The 15654-nt window shown below is 41.1% G+C and overlaps 2 protein-coding genes across 3 annotated transcripts; one reads left to right on the forward strand and one right to left on the reverse strand.

The window, feature by feature from the left end:
- The first annotated feature begins 1505 nt into the window (after nucleotides 1–1505).
- oit3 (oncoprotein induced transcript 3) lies at nucleotides 1506–12552 on the forward strand. Its single transcript, XM_058652295.1, has 9 exons — nucleotides 1506–1605; nucleotides 4494–4868; nucleotides 4967–5077; nucleotides 6511–6633; nucleotides 6732–6854; nucleotides 7336–7496; nucleotides 7618–8030; nucleotides 10258–10357; nucleotides 11373–12552. The coding sequence occupies exons 1-9, from the start codon at nucleotides 1548–1550 to the stop codon at nucleotides 11523–11525; spliced, it is 1617 nt and encodes a 538-aa protein (XP_058508278.1). The 5' UTR covers nucleotides 1506–1547; the 3' UTR covers nucleotides 11526–12552.
- pla2g12b (phospholipase A2, group XIIB) lies at nucleotides 12275–15654 on the reverse strand. 2 transcript variants are annotated; one of them, XM_058652296.1, is made up of 4 exons: nucleotides 14964–15654; nucleotides 13671–13759; nucleotides 13408–13573; nucleotides 12275–12983 (listed from the first exon to the last, which is right to left on the reverse strand). In XM_058652296.1, the coding sequence occupies exons 1-4, from the start codon at nucleotides 15532–15534 to the stop codon at nucleotides 12865–12867; spliced, it is 945 nt and encodes a 314-aa protein (XP_058508279.1). In that variant the 5' UTR covers nucleotides 15535–15654; the 3' UTR covers nucleotides 12275–12864. The 2 variants fall into 2 exon arrangements, with proteins under 2 accessions (XP_058508279.1, XP_058508281.1); XM_058652298.1 differs by having other exon boundaries at nucleotides 13683–13759; nucleotides 14964–15653.

Below are 15654 nucleotides of genomic sequence, written 5' to 3' on the forward strand. Positions count from 1 at the left end.
GTCCACGTGCAGTTGTCTCTTGTACTCAAAGTGGAGCCTCGGTGATTAATGGATCTATTGGACATATTTACAAGAGGCAGCTACTCCAGGTCTTGACCGTGCCCTCCGGTTCTCCTTGGCCTCCAGCTCTCCTTGCACAGGACATCCTAAAAGATAAACCTGTGGGGATGAATTCTGCTGCATACAATGGATGCATGACATCACATGTTGTCGGGGTCTCCGCACATGAGGAAAGAACTCTTTTCTTTCTATTTTTTACAAGTGGTTAGCATTCTTACCTTTGCATTGACCTTTTGATTTCTGCAGGGAGTTTGCATGTTCTCCCCTTGTGTGTGAGAACCTGAGAACCTGTGTTTTCTCCAGGTTCTCAGGTTTCCTCCCAAAGTACAAAAACATGCAGATTAGGGGATTAGGCAAATTGGACGCTCTATAAAATGACCATAGGTGTGAGAGTGGATGGTTGTTTGTCTCCATGTGGCCCTGTGGTGATGGTCTGGCGACCTGTCCAGGTTGTTCACTGCCTTTCCCCCTATGTCTGCTGGGATTGGCACCAGCGCCCCCTGTGACCTTCAGATGAGTGAGTACGAAAGGCTGCAATCTATTCCTTTTAAATATTATGTTTGTTTTATTTTTATGATGTGAACCCACTGTAAACATTTGCAAATAATCCTGAGACGTTTCAGTGCAAACCCCACGCTGGCCCTGGAGGAAGATGCGATAAATCTTTGGTGCCAGGACCAAATGAATGCAAATCTGTATCACAACAAACGTTTAAAACAATATCAAGATAAAGAAAATCTCATTTGAGCAAAATTAAAGTATAAAAGGCGCTACAGTTCATACTGCATGGCTTTTATCCCGCACTGTGGTTATAGTGTTGTAAAGTGCTGAATCGAATCGTATCTTATTTCCAGGAGTAATCACAAAGCAAGAATGGCGTGTTCCGCCCCATTTCCTGCAGCAGCCTCGCTGAGTAATGCTTCCATTGATTTGATTACATATAAGAAATAAAAACTGCGAGCACCTGGTTAGTTTGGACAGCTTCTAAATGAAACCTTACACGTTTCCTGGTCTGAGCTAGTACTCGGGTAATGAGCTAGATAAGAACATATTCACTCCACGGGCACAGTTTGTCCTCACCGAGCGTCTCAGTCAACTCCATGGTCAGTCCTGAGTGTGCAAACGCTGGTGTTGCCATGCAGTGAGCACACTTTCTGCACAGCACATAGAAGATTCATTTGATTGATTTAAAGATGAACTCATTGCTGCCATGTCTTTGTCTCTTAAATGTGGGAGGATCAGGGAAACACAAGACAGACAAAACAACCGTCACCACACTTTTTCTCTTCAACATGACAACAGAAAAAAACAAAAAGGAAGAGCATGTTCAACTGATTAGCTGAAACAATAGGAGGACGGTCCCAATTTGGGGAGAAGCAGATCAGGGGGTCAAGGTGAGAAAGACACATACAGATAAAAGGGATGAACCAGGAGGGACACGAGCATATTCACCGAGCTTAGATTAAGTGTAGAGCAAAAATTATATCATGATTATTTTGGTGATTATCCGTTTGCTGCAGGAGTATCTCGCCGTTGCAGGCGAAGGTGAGTGAAACATTTCATTTCATGTCGTGCCTGACAAATCCTTATTATGATTTATTTGTTCTTTGATATCTTTTTTTTTTTCTTATTGTAAAATAGGTTAAAGTAAAAAGCCGATATTTTACTGTGTCATTGTCATCTAATCCTATTTAAAAAAAAACACATACATTTTTCATTATATTGATATATAATCTATACACAACTATGGTCTAAATAATGGGTTACTTTAAATTTTTTTTCAAGGCCAAACACATACATTTATTTTAATGTTATGTTTAATTTCCAGCCTCAGAATGAGAATGTGCCATTAACTCAAAATAAAATCAGTCTCCATTTTATCTTATTGAAATGACACGTCAACAGGATGGATGGGATGAGTTTTAATAGCCTATTGACAAAAGTAGCCGGGCGATTGAAGGAGTTTGATGATTCTAGATGAAGCATCGGGTGCATCAGATTGTTTTTGTAATATTTCGTTAGAACACAGAAATGCACAGAATATTGTCATCTTTATATCTACATATGGAACGACAGTCACCGTTTTGTTGATGGTCTTCATACTCATCTGAACAGATGTGATGCAGGAGTCGGACACAGGTCTGGTGCAGCTCTGCATTCCCTAAACAGCCATATTAAGCTATTCAAGCCCCATCTGGAAGATTTAAGGCCCCCATTAACATACACCCTCATGAGTCAGCTTTGTTCTTTTGCCCACTCCGTGCTGCTTGAGGTGGTGCACAGTTGGTCAACTGTACGTTCCCAAAACTGCTCGTTTATTCTGTGAGCTTAAGTGGATCCTTCTACTTTTACTGGAGCAGCAGGTTGCGACAGGATCGACAGTCCATTAGTGGATGGAAGGAGAAAATGCAGGGACATCATTTATGGCCATAAAATGTGTTCCATTGCACGAAAGAAACGCGTAATTCTACACCCAAGCTGCAGAGTTTCTTACCATCATTTGTAATAAACAGATGAGTGTGCTTTCCTGTCTGCTTGTGTTATCAGCAGTACGGACAAGTGTAAATCTCTTGTCACCCTTGTCACAGAGAAAGTTGTTTTCATTGAAGATGACGCAGTTAAATTCTGTTTAATTCTCATTAGGATATTTTACACCAGAGGCATTTCTCTGCCTCGGGTGTTTCCTCATTTGCAAAGCAGTGAGATAGAGTTTTCCGTAACTGTTAAATATAAATAATGAATGTTGCGTCCACTCTGTTGCCAAATGAGCCCACGCGGTGGTGAAGGAGACTGTCAGCTCAATATAGCCATGTTTTGTTCTCATGTCTCCTGCGACGTTCCCACGCTGAACACAGAGCGACGCATTTTTCACCCATGACTGATGGAAGAAAAAGAAGAACAACATTGCGCTAGTAAAGCAGTACGTCTGCATACAATTGGACTATGGCTGAAATGTGCTTTAAATGGGCCGCTACTGAGCAAGAGCAGTATCTATTAGGCAGAAGATCCACTGTGGCGCCCCTTAAAGAGAGAAGCCGAAAGAAGAGGAAGAGGAGGGAGACGAAGAACAATTTCTATTGAATGTGTTTTTCATTAATGTTTAGTTATGTTCACTGACGTCATAACAGTACACCAAATACACATCAAATGGACCGTGTGCTTGAAGTTTAAATCATTGTTTGAAATGTTAAATTGAAAAGTCCTGCCTTTAGTTATTTTAATATAGACTGAATATTTAAATCAATAGAACATTTTGAACATTTTATTTACTGAAGACTTTCCTAATTTTGTGTTTATTGACTTAGTAATAAAAGACAAACATACATTAAACGTTCATAGGGATAAGGGGACTGCAAGCACTTGAAAAGTTAGAAAGAAAGCAGGATGATCACAGTTTTGGCTTCTCATGAACGTTGCTAAGCGCTCCCTAAACAACTGCCTGACAGGGTAGTTTGATTGAGGACGAGTGATTAATAAATGGAAAGCTGTGAACCTTAACTACAGTGGCGGGTTACTGCTCCACTGAAGTGTCCCTGTCTGTATGTGCTGCTTGACTGCTGTCATGTTCTCTGGCTCCGGCCTGTCAAACAAGACGCTTTACTGCTGAGCCGATGGACCTCACGCTGTGTCTTCATCCCAGATGCTTCTTACCGAGGCCCGCGCCATCCTCTCAAATCATCATTCATGTCTGTACTTCAGTATTTGTTGTACCTCTGCCTCTTAATCACACTGTTGTCAGGGCCCGACCAAGTGAGAGCGCGTCCATGCTTTTGCTGCACTTTGTTTCCTCCGCTCTTTCTCCTGATTCTGAAGTCACCACTGGCAAAACATGCTGGATAAATGTTGGCTTTTAGTTCAATTAGGATCGACTGTGTTTATCATGACGGCATGAAGGTTTGCTGCATGGTACAAAACAGGGATTTATTGCTTGTCTGTAGACTGAGCAGACAGTGACATTCTCCCAAAGTAACTAATCGTGTTATTCTCCGTCAAAATCACTGCTAAAGCCTTTTTTCAAATGACAAACAGCCATCTTCTATCATCCAGTGGTACTTAACAATGCACATAATGTTATTGCAGAGATTTCTGCTTTGGCTGGATCTGAAAACTGTCAGAATGAGATCAAGTGAAGGACTTTTGTTTTTGTTTGTTGTCTTTTCTTCATTATTTGGATGAAGTAACCATTTAAGGAGTGTTACTTAATCTAAACAGTAACTCTCTGCCTTGTCTGTTTCTACACTGTCTCCCTGTTTTGTCCTCCATATTTTAAAATACACATTTACATCATAAGTATACATAAGGTTTATTTTATTTATAGGGGGATTTTCATACACAAATGCAGTTTAAAGTTTAAGATTAAAAGATGTTAAAATAAATGGTGTAATAGAATACAGATAACATGAATAATAAGAATATTTTTTTTGAAATCTCAGCCGTGGACCCGTGCTCTGCCTACATCAGCCTGAACGAGCCGTGGAGGAACACAGAGTTCCACGTGAACCAGTCGTCTGGAGTGCCTCTGTGTGACAGCCACATGTCTGGAGAATGGTACCGCTTCACTGGCATGGCTGGGGATGCCATGCCCACCTTCTGCATATCTGAGAACCACTGTGGCACGCACGCTCCAGTCTGGCTCAGTGGCAGCCATCCTCGACCCCAGGACGGCATCGTGACCCTGTCTGTGTGCGCCAGCTACAATGACAACTGCTGCCAGTGGAACGCCAGTGTAGACGTGAAGGCCTGTGCCGGGGGGTACTTTGTCTACCGTCTGCCCAGACCCTCGGTCTGCTTCCATGTTTACTGTGGCTGTGAGTGAACCTGTCTGTATAAAACTAACCCTCCCCCCCCCCCCCCCCCCCCCATCCAAGAAGTGTGACTCTTCATGATTTATGTCTTTGTTGCACAGACTTCTACGATATCTGTGATGAGGTGGACTGTGCAGGTCCCACGTGTCCCGAGTCCGACTGTCGCTGTGCACCTGGAACTGTGCTGGGACCAGACGGACAAACGTGCCTGGGTGAGACAGAGACAGAGACAGAGGGGGTGAAGAGAGATGACAGATAACAGTGACAACAACAGATAAGCAGGAGTGGATGAGCTGGAGATTGATTCTTAAAACAATAACGAGAGAACTCAGACAGACTGGATGTAAAGTGAAGCATGTTTTTTTTATGCTATTCTTAGTAAAATATTCAACATGGGGCAGAATTTGAAAGTATAATGTACAGATACAGTATATTACATGTATTTACATACATCGTCTTACCCGCAGCTTTTTGAGCGCTTTGAAAATGAATCTTATTCTTTATTTGCATTTATATTGTCCTATTGTCAGGGATTTAAACAATAAACCCGTCTGTTCACCTGTGGATCACAGCCCCACCGCCACATCAGTGTCAGATAGACTCCTGAACCGTGAGCATCCAGCCATTATTTTTATTTGGATCGATTTTCAAATGGATATTATTAATCTATAGGGGCTATAAAGTGGTGCAGTGGCTAGCATTGTTGCCTCACAGCAAGGAGGTCACTGGTTCAACGGAGGGTCTTTCTTTGTGGAGTTTGCATGTTCTCCATTGTGGGTTCCTCTCCAGCTTCCTCCCACAGTTCAAAAACATGCAGACTGGGGATTAGGGTAATTGGACACCCTCAATGACCATAGGTGTGAGTGTTATAGATCAGGTCTGTTTGAGCCTGCTGTGGACTGGCGACCTGTCTAGCGTGTACCCTGCCTCTTGCCCTTAGTCACCTGGAATTAGCTCCAGCTCTACTCAGCACGACCCTGAATGAATATTTTTCGGCTACTTTAAGTTACTCAAACTTTAATCTACCGATTAATTTTGAAATGCTTAAATGTCCTGTTTGATTTACTAATTGTAGTCCAGGTGTCTCGGCTGACAAATGATCTGGATCTAGGTGGCCTCATCAGGATTTGTTTCCTTCTCGGCACAAAATGATTATTTGTCATATTTTTAGGTAAATCTCCAGGGAGCCTATCACAATATGTGTGTTTGTGTGTGTGTGTAGAGTGGACAGTACACCTAATGATGTGTGACAGACATGCAGTGGGAACCTGGGCAGCGCGTAAACTGCCATTATCTCATTATTCACCCATCGTCCTAATCTGTCTCCCCCTGTCTTAGAAATTACTTTCTCCTTTTTTTTTTACCCTCTCTGTCTTGCACTATTCCATCCCTTATATTCCATGGTGACCCCTAGAGAGGGAGAAAAAAACTTTTTTTATCATATACAGTATATATGTATCTTTCTCAGTCTGCTCAGTGTTATAAAGTGTGTTTCAAACTCCTTTAAAGCTGATTTATCAACCTCTTCCCACTCACTGAATTGCCTTGTGGTAATAAACTCCCTCCATCTGGCAGTCGGTCGATTAAAACAAGAGCGATCTGAGAATAATTCCTGACCCAGGTGTGGTGTATGTTCTGTGTTCAGACGTGAATGAGTGCGAGAAGGACAATGGTGGCTGTGCTGAGGTGTGCGTGAACACCAAAGGCTCCAGCCGCTGTGAGTGCAGACCGGGTCGCGTGCTGGGCGAGGACGGACGCCACTGCAAAGGTACTGTCCATGTATGAGTCTACTGTGACAGGTGAACCAAGCAAGGGGATATACACTGTGTCCTAAATCTTCTCTCTCTGTGTGTGTGTGTCATGCAGAGATAGATGGCTGTCATGTTAACAATGGAGGCTGCAGCCATGGCTGCTCCACACTGCTCCACTCATATCAGTGCCACTGTCCCAGAGGGCTGGAGCTGGGAGAGGACAGACGCACATGTCAGGGTGAGAGGGTTTCTGTGGGATTATTATTGTTTCGATAAATTACGATAAATTAAGTTGACACTCAAGCTTTGCAATGATCTAAAAAGATTATTGAATTTGGATCATAATTCATTTCTTCAGGCCCAAACTGATATTTCCTCTGTCTGATTTGTGAGAATTTAAAAAGTTAAGATTTTTGGTCATGTAGGTTATAACCATAGGAAGAAATTATTCAGTTCTGTGATGATTCAGATCTAATTCTGGATTCAGTTTTAACCGAACAAAAACATTTGTTGTCCTTGTGAGATATTTTTTTTTTTTAAGTCATTATTGCTATGAAAATTTATTGTTAGTGGATTATGAATATTTTTGGACTTTGATCCATGCTGATGTCGTGGAAGAGTGAGCAGCCTTCATAAACGTTTGTGGCCTCGGAGTGTTTTTAAACATAGTGCAGGATCATTTATGACTTAATCAAAAGTGTCACTTTTCATTCCTGCAGTGCCAGTCCAGTGTGATCCCAGCTCTATTACTGTGTCAGTCCCTAAGGACCTTGTGGGAGGACTTGAGCTCTTCCTGTCCAACTCGTCTTGTCGAGGTGTCTCCAACGGCACGCACATCAATCTCAACTTCAGCCTGAAGACCTGCGGCACAGTGGTGGAGGTCAGAGACATGGAGTCGTTTTGTTTTTTTTAATTTTTAACTGTAATTCAAAAGTGTGTCATGTGAGGTTGTCACCGAAGAAGCTGTGAAGTGATATAAATGTTGACCCCCCCCCCCCCAGGTGACAGGTGACAAGATTGTTGGCACTAACCTGGTGACAGGCCTTCCCAGGAGCAACCCGGGCAGCAGCAGGGACGTGATCGTCCGCACCAGCAAGTTGTTGCTTCCGGTCACCTGTGAGTTCCCCAGGGAGTACCACGTGTCGGACAGGTACCAGGCAAGTGTGCGCAGCTCTGCCCTGAAGCTGGCAGGCCACAGTGAGGGAGTCTTCCCCTTCTCTCTGGAGCTCTTTAAGAACGCAGAGTTCTCAGAGTCCTACCACTCCCCACCTCAGCTCCGCCTGCACGACTCCCTGTTCTTCGGGGTGGAGCCCAAGGAGCGAGTGGAGGGCCTCTCTGCTCTGGTGGAGAGCTGCTTCGCCACACCAGGCCCCAAAGCTGACCAGGCTCTTAAGTATTACCTCATCAAAGATGGGTGAATCATTTTTTTTTATCAGTTTTAATGCCTCATGCTACCTCAGAATGCAATGAATACTGTATTACTATATTTTTTTATCTAATTTTATTTATAATTTTATCTATTTTTATATTGAAACATGCAGGGCAGTGAGTCCCCAGCAAGGTTATAATAGTTTTTCATTAGTTTTGGTTTTTATTTAGTTTTGACTTTTGTTTTTGAAATTAGTTAGTTTTAATTCGTTTTTAGAGCGGGTTCAATAGTTTTTTTTTATGTGTCATAAAACCTACATAAAAAAATGCTTTAGGACGATGATGAACATCCCTGGATCAAATGTAACAGTCTACAAGAAATTAGACTGAAATGCAAAATGTGCAGTCCGTGTGTTGGGCTAAAAATCAAATAGCCAACAGACTCAAGACACACATGAACATAACCTAAATAATGATAAATGATCCTCATGAGACACATCACATTGTTTGTGAGCCAGGGGTCTCAGGAGCTCAATCTCAAGAATAAACCAAGAATAAACACAATAAAAGACGAGAGGTTTGATTCGCTTAGGTGAACCAACTCAACCCAATTAACTGCATAACCAATGTTGTGTTTAACTTGCACAGCCTTATGTCGCACATTGTAAAACAAAAACAAATTGAAAACGTTTTCATTGTGAATGAAAATACAATTAGAGCTGCAACCAGCGATTATTTTCATAATCGATTAATCTGTGGATTATTTTCACAATTAATTGAGTAATTGTTTGGTCCATAAAATGTCAGAAAACGTTAAAAAATGTTGATCAGCGTCTGTCAAACCTGGAAATGATGATGTTCTCGAATGTATTGTTTTGTCCATAAACCAAAAGGTTTTTAATGATTTCTTTGTTATCTGGCGCAAAGAAACCAGCAAATATTCCCATTTAAGAAGCTGAAACAATCAAAATTCTTGTTTTAATCTTGAAAAAAGCTTCGAGTGATCGAGTAATTGTTTCAGCTCTAAATACAACTTTTCAAAATTGCCGGCAGAGAAAAAATAAATACACCTCATATGAGGGCTTGTGTTATATTGTATGAAATAACTTTATAAAGATGAAAACTAAGCATGTTTTCGCTGCAATTTTAGTTTGTTTTGTAAACACACAATTCAGTTTCAGTTAGTTATCGTTTTCTTTAAACTCTAGTTTTTATTTCAGTTAACAGAAATGTTTTTTTCAATTTGAGTTTTTGTTATTTTGTTTAAAAGGTTTGAGAAACACTGCTCTAGTGTCTGAAATAATTGGTTGGTTGTGAAAAGAAGACACGATGCACTGTCCTTGAATTTCTCAAACATATTTTATTTTATTTTAACACCACACATCTAGTATCACGTCATCCAATTACATTTGTCCAAGTTTTCACATATTTGTCTCTGGTATTTTTTTATTTTTAATATATATATATATATATATATATATTACGATTGATTTAAGAGTAGAATCTTATATTTGGGCCTCACAACGTTGTAATTTAAAAATATAAAACCACCCCTGTTAGTCTGATCCATTCACAGAGCAAAGCGGTTTTTATTGAGACTTTCTTTTAATAGAAATCTTTGACAATGAGTTGTTATTACACACACTGTCAATGGAAATCATTTCCAGAGGCACAAAGTTAATGAATTTTCAGATGTAATTTTTCAGTTCCGTGGGCTGTACAAATTAAAATGTTATTAACATGCATTGTATTTGGCAGAGATTGCAACAGTTTTATAATCCGAGCAAATAAAACTAAAACTGCATGGCACTGTGATAACACAGCGCCTTTGTTTATTAGTGTCATGCTTATGTGAACATTTTTTTTTTTTTTTTAGTTTTCTCACAAATAGCAGAACTTCTTTTATTGCCACAACATTAAATAATTCCTACAATAAATGTCAACTGGATCAGGCCCGGCTGCTGTTACCACGCAGCCTTAGCATCAGCTGCTTGACAGTTATAGGACAGGAAATCTCCGCAAGGAAATGTCAAATGAAAAATGCCACGGGCCTCGTACTCTTGATTAATGTGGAAGGGAAACAATAATGTTTAAGGTAGAGAAATCGAAACAGCCTTGTCATGTGGGGAACACTTTGGCAAACCATTTCTCCACTAAAGTCCAGAGTAAATGTTTTTCGTGCCGCTCTGTGACTTTGATCTGTTTTGAGTGAGCGCTGTCTCAGGAGGTCACCTGTATGACTACATTTCCTGCTTTGGCTGCCTCCTGCTCAGGTGCATCTCTGATGAAGCAGTGACACAATATTCATCAAAGGACCAGCTCTCTAAACACTACCAGGTCCCTGTCTTCAAGTTCATTGGCAAGGACAACCAAGTGAGTAAACGATGCATGCTGGGAGCGCGTGGTGTATGTGTGATGCACAGTAATGCAGAAGACTGACATGATGTAATCAGAGGTGGAAAGTAATGAATTACATTTACTCACTTTACTGTCATTGAGTCGGTTTTTTGTGTACTTTTTAACCCTTAGTGTACATGTGGCATGGATCTGCCGTGGGACTCCTTATATGGACGTCCTGGTGGTGTGTGTTTATAGGTCCCGTATTCAGGGTTAGGGTTAAATTTTCCGTCTTCTTAGGTGTTGATGAGTCAAAGTTATGATTCATTTTATATGGCATTTTTAGTAGTGATATAAAGCAGCAATAATTGTGCAGAAGTCACAGAATAGAGTGTTTTTCTTTTCTTTTTGTTCATAAAAACGAGCCAAGTGAACTCTGAACTGTGACGTATTTCCAATATTAAACATTTTGAGTACTTTTTGTTTATATAGTTGGTGAAAATTATTATTATTTTTCATCAGATTGCCTAAGTAGTGCTGAAAAAAGGATATGAGACACTCTATTATTGCACATTCTTATAGCCCAGGTATATACTGGACGTTTAAACATAGACGTGGAAAAAAGCAGCCAAAATGCTCTGTGTTCTAAGGGTTAAAGTCATTTTACTTTTACTGTACTTTGTACTTCCTAAATCAAAAAAAATTAAATAAACATAAAATAAATAAATCACGCACCAGAAACTTTGGTGCAAATGAAGGTCCTCAGGGACCTTAAGTTAACGCATTTGTGACCTTTGACCCATTTTGACTGACACATTATGTCTTCACATATTTTATTAATAATTTAATTAAAACCAATTCATGTGAGATTTGTGTCCCCTTGTACATTTTGCACGACACAAGAAAGAACCCCAGCCTTGTTAAAATAGTTACTTTTACTCTGTGATCAAAATAGTGGTTCTTTTACTGACTAGTTATTTCAATATTTCAGTACCCCCTCTGGACATAATTGGATTTCTGCTGAAATAAGCTGAATTTCTTTTGTTTACAGCAAGTGTTCCTGCACTGTCAGGTCTTAGTGTGTGGAGCAGGAGACTCCCGCTGTGCCCAACACTGCCGAGGGCGTGTCCGACGGGGGGTTCGGAGCGGGGACGCTCAGGTGCAGCACACCCTGACTGGAGGCCCCATCTTCATCCTGCCTTAGTCCTGACGTTTACACACAGATAATAAGAGCAAGTCCTGGCGGAACAGCACAAGCCAGGATCACAGAAACCACATTTAGATTTCAGTTGACAGTTGATTTTTTTCAACCAAATATAAACAGTATGTGGAGAGACGGTCTCTTTTAAACTCCCCCTCACACACATAACACACGCACTTAACCTTTATCCACTCCCAGTGTCACTCATGTTGCTGTAGATCACTTAGATTCTCGTTAATGCATCCAAAGTCTGTGCCTCTTTGCCTGGCAGCACAATTTACGGACATTAAAGTGAATGGCATTTCTATTAGAAATAATTTGGACGGGCCACAGTCCATTTGTAGCAACTACAGCATGAAGGATGTTTTTCTGGGTCATACCTTGCAGCATTTCTCGGGCTCGATTACAGCTTAAAGATTTGTGGATTTATAAAATTGGTTTATATTTCTCACCAGTGGCGGACTATGGATGTGTTTTTGTATTATATCTGGTGTGCTCGGGTAAATCGATGGCTGGGGAGTGTGTCCCGGATTACCAGTGCGGTGGAAAGGAGATACCAGTGTGCCATGGGTGGAAATCATGCACATCACTGCTTCATCACCCTGACAGTTAATCTAGACTCAATCATGTCATTAAAAACACCAATTTGTAATGCATTTGTTATTAAAAGGAAACAACAAAACAACAAATAACTTACATCAAATAGTAGCACGGAGGCGTGTTACATTTTACACAAGACATACAGACTTCAGGATTGTCAAAACCAGTTTTTAATAAATGTTAAATAGCAGCACATAATTATCTTGTGTCTTCCCGTGAACAGTGAACTACTAATATCGTTCCATCAGGAAAGATATTAGTTTGGAGTAATTTATGGTAATGGAGTCATGGAGGCCTAAATGGCCTAAAAATTAAATGGAATATTGAGACTATAATATGCATGAGCAGTTAATTGAGGTTCTGATAATCATGCTCAGATAACTGACTTTTTTTTAATACTCTGTATGAATAAAATGCAAGAAACTTTTAATCTGCTTTTCCCATGTATGTGTCTTTTTTCTTTTCTTTTTTTTTTTTTGTTTTTTACAACACGGCTCTTTAAAGTAAAGAGGACACGTGTGAAATATCTCCTACACATGACTGTAAACCCTAGCCCAGCCACAAGCTCACAAACTGCTCTCCACCAAGTTTGGATCAAAGTCACGCCGAGGAGGTCCGGAACCTCTTCTGTGATTATTTTGAAGTACAAAATAATCGATCAAAAACTCATGTTAACCTTTTCTTGTCTTTAAAAAAGAAAAAGAAAAAGAAAAAAAAAGGGAAATGTTCATAATGTTCTGTGTTACAGTTCATCCCGCTCCTCTCCATCGCAGACACATGCTGCCCTCTGGCTGTTCATGTAAGGCCTGCAACCCAGAGTCCACACTGTGTTGTAGAGAACGTCCGCCACTGACTCACAGGCTGAGAAGAAAAGACAGAGATTAACTTTACATTTTTCTTTTTCTTTTTTAAATCATTGAAAGTCTTATGTGTAACAGTTAAGAGGCGAAACTGAATATATTTATAAAATTGTTCCAATTTGTTGGAGTATTAGAAAAATATATATATGTATATATATATACTTTAGGAAAGGGCCTTTTATTGAGGCTGCCATCTTGTGCCGCCATGTTCACACGGCAGCCTGGACGTGCTTTTGAAGCAGAAGCTTCACATAAAAACAACTCAGCCATTTGAGTCCAATGCATAAATCAACCAAATAAGAGGAGATAGACAGAGTGTTAACATAATTTCTAGTATACAAATATCACCACCGTTTCCTCATGTGCTTGGGAAATAGAGCCGGAAGGAAGGAAGCAAGGAAGGAAAGGAGAGACAGACTTCTCACCTTGCACCTGCGACACAAAGCCCAAGCTCTTCTTCAGGTTCGAGCAGATGCCGTGCAGACACGAGCGAAACTCGAGGTCGCAGTCGTACTTGCTCGTGCCACACGTGTCGTAGCACATGTCAAGCTGGTTACAGCACTCAGTCATAGCAGGGATCCCCAGGTCCAGCTGTCAAAAACAACATGTTAGTATAGAGTGCTACGACGACACAAAATGTAGCTTCTTGGGCAGGATGATTGAGCTGGAGGCTGAACAGGTCACCTACAGCAGTATTCACCTGCAATCCCACCAGAGAGGAGCTGCAGCCGTTGGGCTCCTGGAGCTGGTAGCCAGGACGAGGCTGTGGAACTTCTCCTGAGAAAACAAAGAAAATCAACTGAATGTGTAACTTGAAGGTTCATTTACAAAATAACGCCATCACGTGACGCGGCGACACGTCTCTGTTCTTACGTGACTGTGTGTGTGTCATTGAGATCAGCATTGATTGTGTAACTATAGGTACAAAACGTCCACTTTCCACACTGATAAACAGAATGTATTCGGCTCTCAGTATCAGCAGCCATAGGGACATGATGTGAATTATCTTTACATAAGTGATTGATTAACTACGGCGAGATAACTGATTCAATCTGACACCTCAAGAGATAAAATAATGCACATGACGCTATAGTAATCATACCTACATGTGGATTTATTTCAATCTCCTTTAAGAGATCATTATCGCCACAATACTTAAGACATGTTGTTCTAAGAAACATAAAACTGCAGTTTTGTGATGTAAATGACATTCCAACCATTGTCAAGTGAGTTCACACGATGCTGATTTAAGCCTGTCAGCTTCACACAACCTGCTCTGGCTCACAGTTTAACTGTGTTTTGTTCTCCTCTCGTTTTATGTCAGGACAGATGGAGCAGCAACAGTAAAGCGGCAGACGACTGCAAACGAGTTGGAGTATGACTAAAAACACAAATGATACGAAAGCAAATCATTTCAGAAGACACACAACCGTATGCCCATTTTCTGATGAAGGACACAGCTTTCAGATAATGCTATCACGCAGTGGTCAGCAATTGGTGGCCCGTGGTCCAAAACTGGCCCGCCAGCATCAGTATCTGGCCCGGCAGATGATTAACTCAACTTATTGAGAATTGAAAATTAACCTAAACTAAATGTTTGGTTTGAAAAATAAAATTAAAAACACTGCTGTTTTCATGGATTTGGGGGAGTAAGTAATGACTTGCATATGGTAGGCTCTAAGAAGAAGCAGTAATTCTTGAAATTTAACAGTAAACGATAAATATTAACAGTACGAGTATGTGTCTTACACACATTTGTCTTCATAACAAGCTGCTGATTAAAGACAACGTCCACATTATTGTTAGCTTAAGGCAGCAAACGCGGGTTTTTGGTTCTGACTGAAGATGTTTTAAGGCACCATGTTTTGGCCCAATATTCAATTGCTTATAAAAAAATCTACTACAACAACAACAACACAGATCACCAAAGGTTACACACTATGGCTTTAACGGTGCATTAAGTCAAGAGACTGAGTCTTACCATATCTGCAGCGGTACTGACACACACCATCGCGACCACCCACCAGCTCCACCAGGGAGTCAAAGTATCCGTGCGCAGCCTGGAAGCTATTTCTAATTGAGCTAAGGCCCCAAGTGTTATTATCCTGTTTCACTGAGGGTCTGTGGGAGGACTGGTTTGTCTGGACTGGTTTGATCTCAGTGTCCTCCTCTGCAGAAGAAGGTAGCTCCTGGATGACACCGAGAGCTTCCACAGCAGGGCTGTCTCCAGCAGACCTGTCACTGTCTTCTCCTGGATCTTCAGCTTCCTTCACTTTGTGTTTGTCAGCCTCTGGGTTATCCACTGCTAATATTTTCTCCTCTGGTTTCTCTTCTGCAGGTGTGTCACTTGCTTGGTCCAGTGCAGCAGCTTCACCTTTTTCCACAGCTGCTTCTGCTTCTGCCGCTGCCACAACAGCATCAGCAACAACAGCTAACTTCTCAGTGAGGTCCTCTTTCTCCCTCTCCATTTCCTGAGCCTGTAAAGAAACTAACGAGGCACACATGCCCGTGGACACACAAAGAAGGAGCAGAACCACAGTCCGGAGTAGCATGGTGCTGAACTGGAAATAATCCAGGCCCGAGGAAGCTCTGTACACAGGATGAGGTGTTGTTGTCAGGAAGAGCAGAGCTTTCACACTGAGGGACAAAAACAGAATGTGCTACTCCTGCTT

The sequence above is a fragment of the Solea solea genome, chromosome 15, assembly GCF_958295425.1.
Source record: "Solea solea chromosome 15, fSolSol10.1, whole genome shotgun sequence".
Taxonomy (NCBI): domain Eukaryota; kingdom Metazoa; phylum Chordata; class Actinopteri; order Pleuronectiformes; family Soleidae; genus Solea; species Solea solea.